At 41.7% G+C, this 17,808-nt stretch overlaps 1 protein-coding gene across 1 annotated transcript; it reads right to left on the bottom strand.

Moving 5' to 3' along the window:
- Window positions 1-2,609: 2,609 nt before the first annotated feature.
- LOC106572021 (transmembrane protein 240) lies at window positions 2,610-17,179 on the bottom strand. The gene is made up of 4 exons (XM_014145722.2): window positions 16,330-17,179; window positions 15,882-15,988; window positions 7,519-7,727; window positions 2,610-3,754 (listed from the first exon to the last, which is right to left on the bottom strand). Exons 1-4 carry the CDS (start codon window positions 16,384-16,386, stop codon window positions 3,600-3,602), a joined length of 528 nt encoding a protein of 175 aa, XP_014001197.1. The 5' UTR covers window positions 16,387-17,179; the 3' UTR covers window positions 2,610-3,599.
- Window positions 17,180-17,808: the final 629 nt, after the last annotated feature.

Below are 17,808 nucleotides of genomic sequence, written 5' to 3'. Positions count from 1 at the left end.
GTCTCAGACTAGATGTAACATAGTAAATCTGGGACACTCAAATGAGTATGATGTTACATTTGGTATGGTTACTTAAAGCAAAAACTAAAGTAGGGTGGTTGGTCGGTGTGAATGTGGGTGTATAATGTGAATGTCTAGCGCATTGTAATCTCATCACGGACAACTAGCATTTTTGCAACTTTTCAACTACTCACTACTTATTAGCTACTTGGCAACTGCTTAGCATATTAGCTAACCTTAACCCTTTTAGTTTACCTCTTCAGCGTCTCATCCCGTCAGCGGGATCAAAATCCAGCGAAAAATCATATCGCCAATTAGCATTAAAAAAAATCATCATTTAAAAAAATAATAATAATATATATATTTTTTTTTTTATAGATACACCTCTCCTGAATCGACCCACGTCGTCCGATTTCAAAAAGGTTTTACAGGAAAAGCAAATCATTAGATTATGTTAGATGAGTCCATCGTAAAAAGCAGCTTCATAGCCATTTTCCGACCAACCACTTGCATCACATATAATCAAAAAACAGCTAAATGCAGCACTAACCTTTTACAAACTTCATCAGATGGCACCCCTAGGACATCATGTTATACAATGCATGCATTCTTTTGTTCAATAAAGGTCATATTTATATATAAAAACAGCATTTTACATCGGCGTCTGACGTTGACTAAATAATTTCCCCTCAAATGCGTCCCGGTAAACAATGCTACAATTCCCTAAATTACTATCCGATAACGATTTTTTAAATTTATATTGTCAATCTAACATTTATAGATGAATATCTCTTGAGAACACCTGTCATACCAGATTTTAAATTAATTTTACTGGGTAATCACACTTTGCGATAAAAGGAGATGCGATACTCAGAAAATGAGCTAATATACAGAGCTCGGCGCCATCTTGGAAACAATCGCATGTCACATCTCATCTTGTATAATATTGTCAATAATCGCCTACCTTTAGTTGTCTTCATCAGAAAGCATCCCAGGTCCACAACAGATGTATTTTCGGTCAAAAAGTCCATACTTCACGTTCCATTAGCCTGCTGTTGGTAGCGCGTCCTATGGCTCTCTCCAAGCGCAGGGCTGAAGTTCCGGATAAAATGAGATTCTCCCGCCTGTAGGTTCGTTCAAACATGTCAAACGTTGTAAAACATTAATCTTCAGGACCTGTAACACCAAGAGAGCCAATAAGATTCGAGGGGGATGATTTCATTGCCTTTAAAACCGTTTCCAAAGGTGGGGGTAGACATGGCCGCCGGCGTCATAATGGTGATGGCCCATCCCCTGTGACCAATTTCCAACGCGTCTCATTCACTGAGTTTCGACTGTATAAGGCTAAAACCACTGTGAAAAGACTGGCGACATCTAGTGGAAGCAATAGGAAGTGCTCACTGAACCATGGTTAACGGTGTGATTTATAGGGAAAGATGAGAAGTCGAGTCCACAATTCTGAATTCCACTTCCTGTTTCAATCGGTCTCGGGGTTTTGACTGCCATTTGAGTTCTGTTATACTCACAGACACCATTCAAACAGTTTTAGAAACTTTAGGGTGTTTTCTATCCATATATAATAAGTATATGCATGCCCTAGCTTCTGAGTTTGATTAGTAGGCCGTTGAAAATGGGAACGATTTTTTTTCAAAATGCACTGTGGCGCCCCCTACCCTAGGGTATCCTCAAGAGGACCTAACTCCTACCTTAACCACTAGCCTAGCTAACGTTAGCCACCTAGCCAGAATTTGCAACATATACGTTTTTAAAATGTGTAGCATATTGTAAGTTTTGCAAACGGGTACCACATTGTACATTTAGCAAATTCTTAAACATATAATACGAATTGTAATTCGGAACATATCATACAAAATGAGTGATGGACATCCACAAATTAATACATACCATATGAAACAGTGTCTTGGATTTACATACAGAATAATACAAAATGCTCTGAGACCAGGTTGAACCACAGAGGAAATAAAAGCTACAGATTGAACCTCTACTTGCAAAGTTTTTACATTCATCAACATCGAACTGCTGATTTTGTAGATCATGGTGTCCCTAATGTCTGCATATAAAATAATTATTGGATGAGAGGATTGACCACTGACTGATTTCAAATGTAATTCCTATACAAACCACAAACATGTGTAACAGTTAAATAGTCTGTAACAATGTGTAACTACACTGTAATTACTGTACCTGCCTATGTAAGCACAACGTTTAAATACCTAGATATTAAGAATTCTTATGGGAAAGTGGTGCTGATCATTAAGCAAAATGAACAAAAATGTCACACTATCCCTTTAATCTTATTTTTAAAAGTCCCAGACATACCAGAAGTAGCTTCTGAGGTTAATTGGTGTTCATGAAATCACGTTTTTATTTCTTGAGTAATTAAACCAGAATTAGGAATACTGCATGTGGATGGCATATACTAAAATATTCAATTGCCCTGAACAGTTGATTTACATTCCATATTTCCTGTTTAAAAAAATAACCGCTCACAAGTACAACCTCTAGGAATTCTGTTTTTTCTACATCCATACACTGTTCAATGGTATGGCAACTGATGTTGAGGCAATGACACATTCAAACATCAGGGGTCACTGTTGTGCTTCAATGGCACCTTTAATAAAACAGACATTTTATCTTCACAACAGCAATGTCTGGACAGAGAGGGAGAGAGGGACTGGGTGAGGGTTCCCACTGCTTCTAGGCTGGTTGCTTCTGATAAGTATGAAGGAATTGGATATAGCAAATTGGGAAGTGCTATTGGACACAATATTGGGAAGACGAGGGAAGCACTGAACTGTCTCCGTCTTATCTTGGCTGGCAATTAATTTTCTACCGTCTTATAAATAATAACACAGTGCAGAGAACCCTAACCACAAACGTATGCTCCCCTCCCCCTCTTATATTTACAGGTAAAATTAATACATTCAGTTAATTCACTAAGTAACAAAACAAATGAATCTGTATTTTTAGCAGACATCACACTGTTCACTTCCAGACGGCTGACATCCTCCTCTTTCCTACGCTCAGTTTATCCTTCCATACAGTCCATCAGCTCTACTCGTAACACTTGACTCACCACACTCACGAACAAACCTACCCTGTGTTCCCACTTCCCCATATTTAGAAGTATTTACAGAAGCAGCAATCTAAACTTCCCATCATAAAATCTTGAAACCCACCCCTTTCCATTTACCTCCCTCCCACTTTAGAGAAATACCCTCCCCATAGAGAATTTATTTTATAAACACTGTGCCCCCCCACATCGTACCCTGTTCTAAAAGATCATGCCAAGTTTCAACAATGAACACAGAACATTTTTCTATACAGAAAGCACCCTTAAAAATGCTTGTTTTTCCTTCCTACCTCAATGGTGGACATGGACATAGACAAGATTTCAGTGACGACTATCTTCTGCTCGAGTTTGGATTGGTGGGTGCTGACTTGTGTCAAGGTCATCGTAAGAAAGTCTCGGGCCAGGTGTGTTATGAACAGTCGGAGGGCAGTTTCCCAGTGTCTCTGAGGCAGCAGTTGGCCTTGGGGCAGTTTGAGGGGCTGGAGGGGGGATTCTTGTTTCAGAGTCAGAGGTGGCGTGGGCTGGGGTGGCCGTTGTGGTAGAGCTTCTGCTTGATGTGGACCATGTTGCCAGTGGAGTCCTCCAGCTGTCTGAGCTGGGCGCGTCGACGCAGATCTCGAAGGTTACAGAATGAGGGGAGCCATGACCAGGAAGGGGTGTCTGGGGGACAAGAGGAGAGAGGGAGGTTGTTAGAGGAGTGAAGAAACTAGAGAAGTGAGATAAACGATTAGAACATGTATCTCATTGTGGGGTAATAAGAGAATGGGAGTGAATTTGGTTATGTTTATTAGATGCCCAAAATGTCCTTGATGCTCCCATCAACCTAATCCTTGGTAGTACAATAGTCCAATTACAGAAACACATTTGTTGCCCACACATTCATCTGCCAAACATAGAATTTTACCCATACTGTACGTGGTACACTATATATACAAAGTATGTGGACACCCTTTCAAATTAGTGGATTCGGCTATTTCAGCCACACCTGCTGACAGGTGTATAAAATCGAGCACTCCGCCATGCAATCTCCATAGACATACATTGGCAGTAGAATGGCCTCAATGAAGAGCTCAGTGACTGTCCTCGGTTGTAATACTCATTACCAAGTTCCAAACTGCCTTCACCATATGGCAGTCTGATGGACAAATCTGTGTTTGGCGGATGCCAGGAGAACGCTGTAAAGTTTGCTCGAGGAGGAATAATGGTCTGGGACTGTTTTTCATGGTTCGGACTAGGCCCCTCAGTTTCAGTGATAGGAAATGTTAATGCTACAGCATACAATGACATTCTGCGCTTCCAACTTTGTGGCAACAGTTTAGGGAAGGCCCTTTCCTGTTTCAGCATGACAATGCACCCGTGTGAAAAGAGAGGTTCATACAGAAATGGTTTGTCGAGATCGGTGTAGAAGAACTTGAGTGATCTGCACAGAGCCCTGACCTCAACCCCATCAAACACCTTTGGGATGAATTGTAACGCAGACTGCAAGCCAGGCCTAATCGCCCAACATCAGTGCCCGACCTTACTAAGGCTCTTGTGGTTGAATGGAACCAATTCCCCGCAGCAATGTTCCAACATCTAGGTCCCGTGTGGCTCAGTTGGTAGAGCATGGTGTTTGCAACGCCAGGGCTGTGGGTTCGATTCCCATGGGGGACCAGTACGGAGAAAAAATTTAGAAAATGTATGCATTCACTACTGTAAGTCGCTCTGGATAAGAGCGTCTGCTAAATGACTAAAATGTAAATGTAAAAATCTAGTGGAAAGCCTTCCCAGAAGAGGCTGTTATAGCAGCAAAGGGGGGGACCAACTCCATATTAATGCCCATGATTTTGGAATGAGATGTTCGACGAGCAGATGTCCACATACTTTTTCTCATGTAGTGTATGTACGTTTCAATTTATATATCCTGCTATACATTAATAATAGCGACTTGAAAAAATCATTTTGGATTTCTTTCCCCAAGCATATGAGTGTGAGGTAAAAATGTATGGAGGGATTTGTCCCTGTCAGGCTTAGATGGTGAGGCCCGCTGAGATGGGAGAGAAACAGGAGGGAGAGCCCCAGACAGCACTAGCAAATGTCCCTGCAAAAGGTTGGGGGGGGGGGGGGGAGTAGCTGGAAGAAGGGAGGGAGGAGGGAGTTATTTATAACTGTGAATGGGTATGAAATCCACAAGGACTGTTCTGAAGGGTATCCAAAGGAAACGAGAGAACGAGACAGGTCCTTCTCATTTCAATAAAAGGATGGAGAGATGGAGATGGAGTCAGGAGAAAAATGTAAATGGTAATGTAATGCGGAAAGTGGGGTGAGGGCAGAAATGTTAAGGTCTTTCTACGGAGGGAGGGAAGGGGGCGATGGCTTTGCCAAGTCATAATTTTCCCCTTTTGTTATCATATTTTGTTACCCTATTTTGCGAAATCAAATGTCTTTCCACCAATGTCACTGGTGCCAAAGAATATGAATCAGTTATTCATGAGAAATAGACAATAAGAAAGGAATCATCCCTTTCCAAAAGGATGCTGTATAAAGAAAATGGATAGAAAAGGGGGATTCAATAACTGAATGGAGAGCATATAGAGTATATAGGGTATATAGATATAGGGTATATAGATGGAATTAGAAAAAGCAAAAGGAATCAATGTGGTGTGTGTGTTTGTGTGTCTGTATGGTGTGCATGTTTCTACCTCGCCCGCCATTCCAGCTGCTCTCTTTCACTCTATTAATAGCTCCCGAGGAGAGAGAGAGAGAGAGAGAGAGAGAGAGAGAGAGAGAGAGTGTGTGTGTGTTTAGAGAGAGAGTGTATGTGGGGGTGGGGAAGTGACAGTATCTGCACCCCCCCCTTTCCTTCCCACTCCGTCAGCCTTACCTTCACTCCCCATCTCAGGGAGGATAAACGAGTCTGACCCGCCAACACCGGTGAAGGGGCATTCCTTCCATGCACAAGGATTCCAGCACAAAGTAAAGCCTAGAGCCACCCTTCTATACCTCGAGGGAATCATTTGAATGTATAATCTGGGTATATTTTTTACGTTGATGTTATGCACAGAATATCAAATGGGTTGATTCTGTGCTGCAAAGCTAAAGCAGTTGTTTCTTGCCTAATACTACTAGAATCACAATCTAAGACTGGCAATATATGTATGCTTCAAACTACCAAATTCTCTTTTATCATCAAGAAAAATATGACATGCATCAAAAAAATATATATAATACATACTTTTAATTTAGTATTTTCAGGACATAAAATAATGTAATACTGTTTTTTAGTACCCCATCTTTGTGTACTGGTTTCATATTAATCAAAGTTAATTAATTGGCCATCTCTTTCATTTACACTCACTAGACATTTTACCCCTCTATTTTCTGACCGTAGCAGCAGTCATCCAGGTCACATCACCTACATTAGCATTGTCTTATATCTAAAGGATCCAGGCCAGCTACAAAATATAGGCCTGTTTTGACATTGAGAGCTGCACAAGATAAAGCTTAGCTGACATAATTGGAATATTCCAACACTTATATAAGAACACTGGATAAATGATTGAATCAGGAGTAGGAGTATGGACAAGAAGTCCTCTAATATGTTCACATTGGCATAGCCTCGCCCCCAGTGAGGTCTGGCTTGCTAATCTAACATTGGCAAGACTTGAGACATTGTATATCTTTGTGGTGTATAGACAAGTGCCCTCTGTATTACGGGTAGGGGATCTTTGTCTCAGTCAATCAGTATGTACTAAACACATGACATCTGAGGGCAGCAATATTTCCACAGCAATATTCATATGAGTTTCCCTATGCCTGTACTTTACACACATAATTATTCCCCCTCAATGGAAACAAAGTAAGCTTTTTCCAATTTCCTTCACCCACTAATTACCTGCATAACGTCTTAATTCCAATCCATGACCACAACACACTGCACACAGTACTGTACATTAAATATCCTGTGAGACAATTCATTTAGCCTGGAACACACTTTTCCCTTTTTCCCCTATTAAATTATTTATTTGAAAAAACAACTGAGCCCTTATGTCCTCAAGTTCTGTAAAGTTTCCCATAACCATCACTTATAGCCAGGTGGGTTGGGCTATCCACCCACCCAAGGAAGCCTGGTTTCAATTGGTTTCAATGAATGGTACGGTGGTCAACAGCAGCTTGTATGTCAATTCTGGCCATTTGCACACCCATGTCACATCCCCAAGAAAATATGTAGGAGTAACACTGATCAACCTCATATAATGTAGCAGTCAAAATATTAACACCAATACCACTTCACTCACCATCTCTCCTTTCACGGAGGTGGGAATCAACAAAACAATACTTCTCTCATCAGATTATTGAAAACATTTCTGCTCATTCTGCGGCACATTTGTCAGGCCATGTCAAAGTTTTCCCAGTCAAACGGACCAAGTCTCTGGTTGACTCACCATAGTAGCGGCTGGCCCTCCATGCCCTGACAGCACAGTGCAGCACTCCGTCCAGCCACAGTAGGAGCCAGCTGATACAGAAGCCCAGCAGCAGCCCCAGCATCAGGTCCATCTCCTGCTTGGTCACGCTGTCACTCACAAAGTAGTTCTCCGACGAGTCCACCAGAGAATGGTCCCCATCGTACGGGATCACATAGTGGACATGATGCCTGGAAGAGACCAAGCTGGAGGTTAGAAGGTGTTAGTGATGGAGGGAAGGACAAGGACAAGATGAGATGGGGCAAGGGTGAAATTAGGGGGGTGGGTGATGAAATTGGGTAAATAGCAAGAATTCTCATTACTGATTTGGTACAAATTGGAGAATAGAAAGGCATGCTGGTGAATAGAGAATAATTAATATCTAGAAACATACTCAAACATCAGTGGAAACAGCTGCGATATGAAAATAAATGTGTCTCATTCCTGTTTCCAATTCCAATTCCAAATAAACACCAGAGTATTATCAAAGCCTTACATAACAGCATTCCTAACGTTGCTCTCAAAGGTAGCCTACATCTCATACAATGAGAACCTGTGGTTCACAAGCAGTGATCTGACAAGCTAGCAATCGCAGGGGCAAAATGAAATTACTGTGGATGTGGCCTCAGGCCTGATCCTCAACACCCTCATGGGTGCGTGGTTAGTCCCCTCCTGTACTCATGTTCACCCACGACTGCGTGGCCAAGCATGACTCCAACACCATCATTAAGATTGCTGACGACACAACAGTGGTAGGCCGGATCACTGACAACAATGAGACAGCCTATAGGGAGGAGGTCAGAGACCTGGCAGTGTGGTACCAGGACAACAACCTCTCCCTCAACGTGTGCAAGACAAAGGAACTGATCGTGGACTACAGGAAAAGGAGGGCCGAACACGCCCTCATTCACATCGACGGGGCTGTAGTGGAGTGGGTCGAGAGTTTCAAGTTCCTTGGTGTCCACATCATCAACAAACTATCATGGTCCAAAAACACCAAGACAGTTGTGAAGAGGGCACGACAACGCCTTTTCCCCCTCAGGAGAGTGAAAAGATGTGGCATGGGTTCCCAGATCCTCAAAAAGTTCAACAGCTGCCCCATCGAGAGCATCCTGACCGGTTACATCACAGCTTTGTATGGCAACTGCTCGGCATCTGACCGTAAGGCGCTACAGAGGGTAGTGCGTACGGCCAATACATCACAGATGCCAAGTTTCCTGCCATCCAGGACCTACAATATATACTAGGCAGTGTCAGAGGAAGGCTCAAAAAATTGTCAAAGACTCCAGTCACCCAAGTCATAGACTGTTCTCTCTGCTACCGCAAGGCAAGTAGTACCAGAGCGCCTAAGTCTAGGTCCAAAAGGCTCCTCTACCCCCAAGCCATAAGACTGCTGAACAATTAATCAAATGGCCACCTGGACCATTTGCATCGTCACTTGACCCCTACCTATATGTACAAATTATCTTGACTAACCTGTACCCCTGCACATTGTATCCCCTGTATATAGCCTCGTTATTGTTATTACATTTTTTTATTACATTTTTTTATTTAGTAAATATTTTCTTAACTCTATTTTCTTAAAACTGCATTGTTGTTTACGGGCTTATAAGTAAGCATTTCACGGTAAGGTCTACTACACCTGTTGTATTCGATGAATGTGACAAATACAAATTTATTTAATTTAATTTGATTCCACATGCACTTAAGGTAGGCTCAGTTAGCGTTCAAGCTCAGGTTGCCTCATCTGTCCATCTGTTCCATTAAATGTTTATGCTGAGAGGGTAAACATTTTATGTAAAATTAGTAGCTCTTATTTAAGAGCATTTCCATTGCAGTAAAAGACAACGTGGGTTGCGTCTCAAATGGCACATTTTTCCCTAAATAGTGCACTACTTTTGACCAGAGCCTGAATGCAGCCACTGTGTCACTCACTTTCCATTGGCTTAATTTAGGGGAGTCATGCACCCCCAAAATCTGACAGGCCACAAAGTATTTGAGGATAGTGTCTTGAACGCACGAACAAAACGCCGCTATTTGGATATAACAATGGATTATTTGGGACCAAACCAACATTTGTTATTGAAGTAGAAGTCCTGGGAGTGCATTCTGACGAAGAACAGCAAAGGTAATAACATTTTTCTTATAGTAAATCTGACTTTGGTGAGTGCTAAACTTGCTGGGTGTCTAAATAGCTAGCCCTGTGATGCCGGGCTATCTACTGAGAATATTGCAAAATGTGCTTTCACCGAAAAGGTATTTTAAAATCGGACATAGCGAGTGCATAGAGGAGTTCTGTATCTATAATTCTTAAAATAATTGTTATGCTTTTTGTGAACGTTTATCGTGAGTAATTTAGTAAATTCACCGGCAGTGTTCGGTGGGAATGCTAGTCACATGCTAGTCACATGCTAATGTAAAAAGCTGGTTTTTGATATAAATATGAACTTGATTGAACAAAACATGCATGTATTGTATAACATAATGTCCTAGGGTTGCCATCTGATGAAGATCATCAAAGGTTAGTGCTGCATTTAGCTGTGGTTTTGTTTTTTGTGACATTATATGCTAGCTTGAAAAATGGGTGTCTGATTATTTCTGGCTGGGTACTCTGCTGACATAATCTAATGTTTTGCTTTCGTTGTAAAGCCTTTTTGAAATCGGACAGTGTGGTTAGATTAACGAGAGTCTTGTGTTTAAAATTGTGTAAAATAGTCATATGTTTGAAAAATTGACATTTTTGAGGTATTTGAATATTGCGCCACGGGATTACACTGGCTGTTGAGTAGATCACCTAGCCCAGAGAGGCTAGAGTCGCTCTACTCTACTCTTACTGTTTGTTTCTATTCACTGTGTATCTTATCATTCAAATTGTAGCATTACATCAACTAACAGATGTCTTTCAGTGAGGTTCTGCACAGCAGATGTTGCAGTATCGCAGTAGGAGGTTTGCTTTCTAGGCTAGGAACGTTCTGTGATACAATTTGGGACATAGGAACATCAGCAATTCCCCCAACAATAACGAATGATGAACTCCATTTAAAGGCTCACTGTATAAATATATGTATATTTTTTTGAATATCTAAGCATATCTCTTGGGCTGTCTGTATCCTCCTAACTGAAATAAAATTGTGGCTAGTAGTATTACAGAGAAACAACAACAAAAAAGATTATACGGTGCATTCGGAAAGTATTCAGACCCCTTGACTTTTCCCACATTTTGTTATGTTACAGCCTTATCCTAAAATAGATTAAATACATTTTTCCCCTCATTAATCTACACACAATACCCCATAATCACAAAGCGAATACAGGTTTTTAGAATTTTTGGCAGAAATATAAGATCCCACAGTTGACAGTGCAAAAACCAAGCCATGAGGTCGAAGGAATGTCTGTAGAGCTCCAAGACATGATTGTGTCGAGGCACAGATGTGGAGAAGGGTACCAAAAAGATTCTGCAGTATTAAAGGGCCCCAAGAAAAACATTCTTAAATGGAAGAAGTTTGGAACCACCTACACTCTTCTTAGAGCTGTCCGCCTGTCCAAACTTAGCAATCGCGTGAGATGTGCTTTAGTCAGAGACATGACCAAGAACCCGTTGGTCACTCTGACAGAGCTCCAGAGTTCTTCTGTGGAGATGAGAGATCCTTCCAGAAGGACCACCATCTCTGCAACACTCCACCAGTCAGGCCTTTATGGTAGAGTGGCCAGACGGAAGCCACTCCTCAGTAAAAGGCACATGACAGCCCACTTGGAGTTTGTCAAAAGGCACCTAAAGGACTCTCAGACCATGAGAAAGAAGATTCTCTGATCTGATGAAACCAAGATCGAACACTTTGGCCTGAATGCCAAGTGTCACGTCTGGAGGAAACCTGGCACCATCCCTACGGTGAAGCATGGTGGTGGCAGCATCATGTTGTGGGGATGTTTTTGAGCGGCAGAGACTGGGAGACTAGTCAGGATTGAGGAAAAGATGAACAGAGTAAAGTACAGGGAGATCCTTGATGAAAACCTGCTCCAGAGTGCTCAGGACCTCAGACTGGGAGAAAGGTTCACCTTCCAACAGGACAATGACCCTAAGCACACAGCAAAGACAACGCAGGAGTGGCTTCGGGACTAGTCTCTGAATGTCCTTGAGTAAAGGGTCTGAATACTTGTGTAAATGTGACATTTCAGTTTTTATTTTTAATAAAGATCAAGGGGTCTGAATACTTTCTAAATGCACTGTGATTATATATACACTGAACAAAAATATAAACGCAACATGCAACAATTTCAACGATTTTAATGAGTTATAGTACATATAAGTAAATCAGTCAAATGAAATAAATTAATTATGCCCGAATCTATGGATTTCACATGACTGGGCAAGGGTGCAGCCATAGGCCCACCCACTTGGCAGCCAGGCCCATCCACTGGGGAGCCAGGCCCAGTCAATCAGAATTAGTTTTTCCCCACAAAAGGGCTTTATTACAGACAGAAATACTCCTCAGTTTCATCAGTTGTCTGGATGGCTGGTCTCAGACGATGCCACAGGTGAAGAAGCCGGATGTGGAGGTCCTGAGCTGGTGTGGTTACACGTGGTCTGCGGTTGTGAGGCCGGTTGGAAGAACTGACAAATTCTCTAAAATGACGTTGGAGGTGGCTTATAGTAGAGAAATTAACATAATTGTATCTGGCAACAGCTCTGGTGGACATTCCTGCAGTCAGCATGCCAATTGCACACTCCCTCAAAAGTTGAGACATCTGTGGCATTGTGTTGGGTGACAAAACTGCACATTTTAGAGTGGCCTTTTATTGTCCCCAGCACAAGGTGCACCTGTGTAATAATCATGCTGTTTAAATCAGCTTCTTGATATGCCCCCTGGCAGGTGGATGGTCCTGTGCGGCTCAGTTGGTAGAGCATAGCACTTGAAATGCCAGGGTTGTGGGTTTGATTCCCACAGGAGACCAGTATGAATGAGAATGTATGCACTCGCTACTATAAGTCACTCTGGATAAGAGCGTCTGCTAAATGACAGGCAAAGGAGAAATGCTCACTAACAGGGATTTAACAAATTTGTGCACAAAATATGAGAGAAATAAGTTTTTTGTGCATGTGGAACATTTATGGGATCTTTAATTTCAGCTCATGAAACATGGGACCAACACTTTACATGTTGCATTTAAAAGTTCGCACACACCTACTCACTCAAGGGTTTTTCTTTATTTGGACTATTCACTACATTGTAAAATAATAGTGAAGACATCAAAACTATGAAATAACACATTTGGAATCATGTAGAGTAATATCCAAAAAAAGGGTTAAACAAATCTAAATAAATTTTATATTTGAGATTCTTCAAAGTAGCCACCCTTTGCCTTGATGACAGCTTTGCACACTTGGCATTCTCTCAACCAGCTTCACCTGGAGTTCCCACACATGCTGAGCACTTGTTGGCTGCTTTTCCTTCACTCTTCGGTCCAACTATCTCAATTGGGTTGCGGTCGGGTGAATGTGGAGGCCAGGTCATCTGATGCAGCACTCCATCACTCTCCTTCTTGGTCAAATAGCCATTACACAGCCTGGAGTTGTGTTGGGTCATCCTGTTGAAAAACAAATGATAGTCCCACTAAACGCAAACCAATGCTGTGGTAGCCATGATGGTTAAGTGTGCCTTGAATTCTAAATGAATCACAGATAGTGTCACCAGTAAAGCACCCCCACACCACCTCCTCCATGCTTCACAGTGGGAACCACACATGCAGAGATCATCAGTTCACCTACTCTGCGTCTCACAAAGATACGGAGGTTGGAACCAAAAATCTCACATTTGGACTCATCAGACCAAAAGACAGATATCCACTGGTCTAATGTCCATTGCTCATGTTTCTTGGCCCAAGCAAGTCTCTTCTTCTTATTGGTGTCCTTTAGCAGTGGTTTCTGTGCAGCAATTTGACCATGAAGGTCTGATTCACACAGTCTCCTCTGAACAGGTGATGTTGAGATATGTCTGTTACTTGAACTCTGTGAAGCATTTATTTGGGCTGCAATTTCTGAGGCTGGTAACTCTAATAAACTTATCTTCTGCAGCAGAGGTAACTCTGGGTCAGCAGAGGTAACTCTGGCAGTCCTCATGAAAGCCGGTTTCAGCTTTGCGGTTAATGGTTTTTGCGACTGCACTTGAAAAAACTTTCAAAGGTCTTGATATTTTCCGTAATGACTGACCTTCATGTCTTCAAGTAATTATGGACTGTCATTTCTCTTTGCTTATTTGAGCTGTTCTTGCCATTATATGGACAAATAGGGATATCTTCTGTATACCACCCCTACCTTGTCACAAAACAACTGACTGACTCAAATGCATGAAGACGGAAAGAAATTCCACAAATTAACTTTTAACAAGGCATACCTGTTAACTGAAATGCATTCCAGGTGACTACCTCATGAAGCTGGTTGAGAGAAGGCCAAGAGTGTGCAAAGCTGTCATCAAAGCAAAGGGTGGCTACAAATATAAAATATATTTGGATTTGTTTAACACTTTTTTGGTTTGTACATGATTCCATATGCGTTATTTCATAGTTTTGCTGTCTTCACTATTATTCTACAATGTAGAAAATAGTAAAAATAAAGAAAAACCCTTGAATGAGTAGGTGTGTCCAAACTTTTGACTGATACTGTAAAAAAAATTATAGGGAAAATCTTAGTACCCCTGTGCCCCCTATGGGCATGACGCCTCTGGCTTAATTAAAGACACTGACAACCAGAAGTGTGTTGGAAACAAAAGTGCAATTGTTGGGGTCTAGTTTAGGACTAGATGTACTGTATGTCCCCGGGTACAGAAAGGTAACAAGCACAAGTATGAAAATATATAATTAATTCAAAGCTAAGAATATTATATGCATTGCACATTGAATATTGAGTAGCAAAGATTTATCAATATTTAAAAACGATTTAAAATAAACCACACAAAAAACATTGCAATGATAAACGGCATAAATGATGTCACTAGACATAATTGGCATACATTTTTTACCTATGTGTCTCTACAATTCTTCTAAAGGCATATATAGGCCTAATATAGCATTATTATGAGAATTTCTTGAAATTAGAGGGAGTGAGAGAGAGGCCCTTCTCCAAATGTTAGCCAATATTATTTTATGATAACAATCCTGATCTTAGTGACACTTCATGACCCATATCTCAGGTTGTTGAACTGAAGGCAGTCAAAAGAACAGTATTCATATAGGGCCAAGACCTGCTACAATGTGACTATGCAGTGATATCACATCAGTGGGGCAACTCAGAACAGATGTTCCTGTCCTCAGTGAATGTATTAGATCCAAGCAAGTTAGGAATTCATTTGACTAAGATTCTGCACTGACCAAGAATAACCCAGCACTTACAAAATGTTGCAATATGTATGTGTTTGGACTCAGGCCTCAACTTGCCTTTATCCAGGGCTTAATATCCTAATGAAGTCGATAGGTGTGTATCTATTGGATCAGAGGGCTCTTATTTTAAAACCTGGCACAACACTGTTGCCATACCCTTGGGCAAGCTACAGCACTTAACAAAAATAAAATAAAACTTCCAAGACCAAGGGCCCAATTTTGGTTTACAGTTCCTGTATGTGAGCCAGTCATGTAAAACCTGTACCAATCTCATTGGAATTATTTAATGTTTTAAAACACACTAATTCAAGTAGTAAGGAGCCTAGACCACCAATCGAGAAAATATGAGGCTACATATAACTTGTATAGGCCTAATCACAACAGTAACAGAAAACCTGGCCTAATTATCATTAAACTAGGCCTAGTTATTTTATGTTTCATTTCATTTTCCGCCTTCATAATACTGGTTATAAGTAATAGATCAATGTATATATAGGCGCATTCTCACAACTGGTTCAATATAGGTATAGGCTAGCCCTAATGTCCTCTCTCCAACAACATTTCCTCATATCTAAATATTTAAAATGATTCCTTAGCCCATTCCTCATAATTCATAACATATTTATGGCTCACGTATGCAGTAAAAGCCAAATAACTGAATAAGGCTTAAAAGCTAGGCGTCGCAAAAATAAGGCTACCCTTCGGTTAGACACACGCATACTCGAATAAAACCATAGTCGACATCCATTACGTACATTTTCAAGAGATTAGGCCTATGCATGGTGCATGTTTGGAGGCTTATTAAAACGAACAGTTCAGCAGGAGAAATCATTCGGGAGGCCTATTGAGCGAGTATGAGCCTATGATTAGACGGGTAACATAGCAGCTATCTTGACTCTATAGGCTACGCTTTCATTTCAGATGTTTGTATACCTCCGGACGAATCACTGTATGATATATTTTTTTTTTACCTTCCACAGTTGCAATGACAGACGCGGTCTTCCCCTCGTAGATGCGGTAAGATGTAGTTGTGAAAGCGATCCAGTAGTGCGTTCATGTCCATTAAACAGGCTATCGCCTGCAAATAACCATTCGAGTCAACTCACATGACAAGCACCATTTCCAACACAACACCGTTATATGACCTGGCATTAGGCTACAGTCCATATAAGAGAAATCGAAAAATACATTTGGAAATCCACTTTGCAACCCTCGTTCTAAAATGTTCTTTAGATTGTTTATTTATGATAGCCAAGGTATGTATGTAGGCTACTTTCTCAAGTCATCGTTATTTTCAGGGATATCAAATGTGATCTGTAGGCTATTTGTAATAGCTATAGCTACATTAGTCTATAGATAAAATGCTGTAGGCGTTTAACACACACGATGGGGGGCACAATAAAAAGCAAAATATCTTACCATTACAACTGAAGCGCCAAGAATCATAAAAATCATGGTGGTTGTGATCATATGCATCAAAACTTCCAAACTCGCCGCCGTTCTCTAGCCTTCTCTACCTGTCCCAGGATGAGACGGTCATTGAGGCGCCCTTACTGCACCGGACTCTCCGTCCCTCCAAACTTGCCAGATTAGAGCGCAATTAACCAGTGCAGGGGGGTCTCCCTCTGTCCCCCTTTTGACACACGCACTCACGGTCTTCACAGTCTATGCTACTCCCCATCCAGTAATGCGTCGATCTGTTGGCGCGGACCGGGTCGTGGACGGGTTTGCGTTCGGTGCCGCGTTTGCTGCCCCGGGAACGGCGAAAAGAGGGTGCTGGTGGAGAGGGTGTCCTAGCCTGATTACTAATGCAATTATGTTATTTTCACGGCAGCCTACGTACCGATCTCATAAAAAAAATCGCAGCAAACAGGAGAACGGGTGAGACGGTCGTCTCACGGGGATGTCCCTGGTTATTGCCCTTCCTCCAAGACAGCACTTCATTAGTTATTATTAATAAGATCCTCCTCCATCGATGGTAGCATTTAATTACTCCATTCAGATTTGTTCAAAAATTGCGGTTGCGCTTTTTAGGCTACATCAGTCGTTGTCTTCTTACATGTAAATAGCTTGATAACATCGATATCAAGCCGAATCGAGATGAAGATCCAGTCGGAACCGGAACAACCCTACCCTCAGCCCAGTAAAGATCAGGCAACGGCAGCTGCATCAACGCCCGGGGCCAGACACGCATGATTATCCCACCTCGTCTTAGCCATCGAGTCAGGAGCATCCACCTTCCCTTTTCGTGTGGGTGGGTGTGTGTGTGTGTATGTGAAAAAGACAGAGAGACAGAGAGAGAGAGAAACAGAGAGAGAGAGAGAGTGGGGGGGGGGGGGGGGGGATTCTGTGTCCCGATTGCATTTCTCTGTGAAACACTCAGACATTCAAGCAAATCATTCCTAGAATATGCGCGATGGTTTAACATATATATATTCACCCGCTTTACTGATCACCCCCTCGTCATACCAGTCTCTCGCTCTCTAGTCTCTCCCCTCTCGACGTTGCAGTTCATTTTCGGATTCTGTGCCATTTCGCTTCGCTGAATTCCTGATTGCGGCCAACTTGTCATTGGCTGGCACTGTGTGATACAAGATTGCACTTTATGCGCTTTTTGTATCAGCCTTTAAAAAGCGACTGCTTTTTTTATTTACCCGCATTACAACGGGTAAATGAATGAAGGTTGGGTTTTGATTGGTGATGTCCATTTGACCACTAAGGGGGTGAACGACTGCGGTCATTACTCTCCATCCAATATCTGACAGTGAGACAGACCTACCCAGTAGCTCCGACTGTTTACATAAGATAACACGTCGCACATTTTTTTACTTGAGAAATACTGTACCAAACACCTTAGTTAGATGTGAAACTGAACAAGTAAAACATACTTGGCAAAAA

The sequence above is a fragment of the Salmo salar genome, chromosome ssa15 (assembly GCF_905237065.1).
Source record: "Salmo salar chromosome ssa15, Ssal_v3.1, whole genome shotgun sequence".
Lineage (NCBI taxonomy): Eukaryota > Metazoa > Chordata > Actinopteri > Salmoniformes > Salmonidae > Salmo > Salmo salar.
The sequence above is the reverse complement of the archived record's forward strand: the minus strand, read 5'-3'. Positions and strand labels throughout refer to the sequence as shown.

Excerpts from the sequence above, each read along its gene's own strand:
- LOC106572021 (XM_014145722.2), bottom strand. The coding sequence starts at position 16,386 with ATGCATATGATCACAACCACCATGATTTTTATGATTCTTGGCGCTTCA. Across the intron at positions 15,989-16,329 it reads TTGGCGCTTCAGTTGTAATG|GCGATAGCCTGTTTAATGGA; the intron begins GTAAGATATTTT and ends GGTTATTTGCAG. Across the intron at positions 7,728-15,881 it reads TGTCATTGCAACTGTGGAAG|GCATCATGTCCACTATGTGA; the intron begins GTAAAAAAAAAA and ends GGTCTCTTCCAG.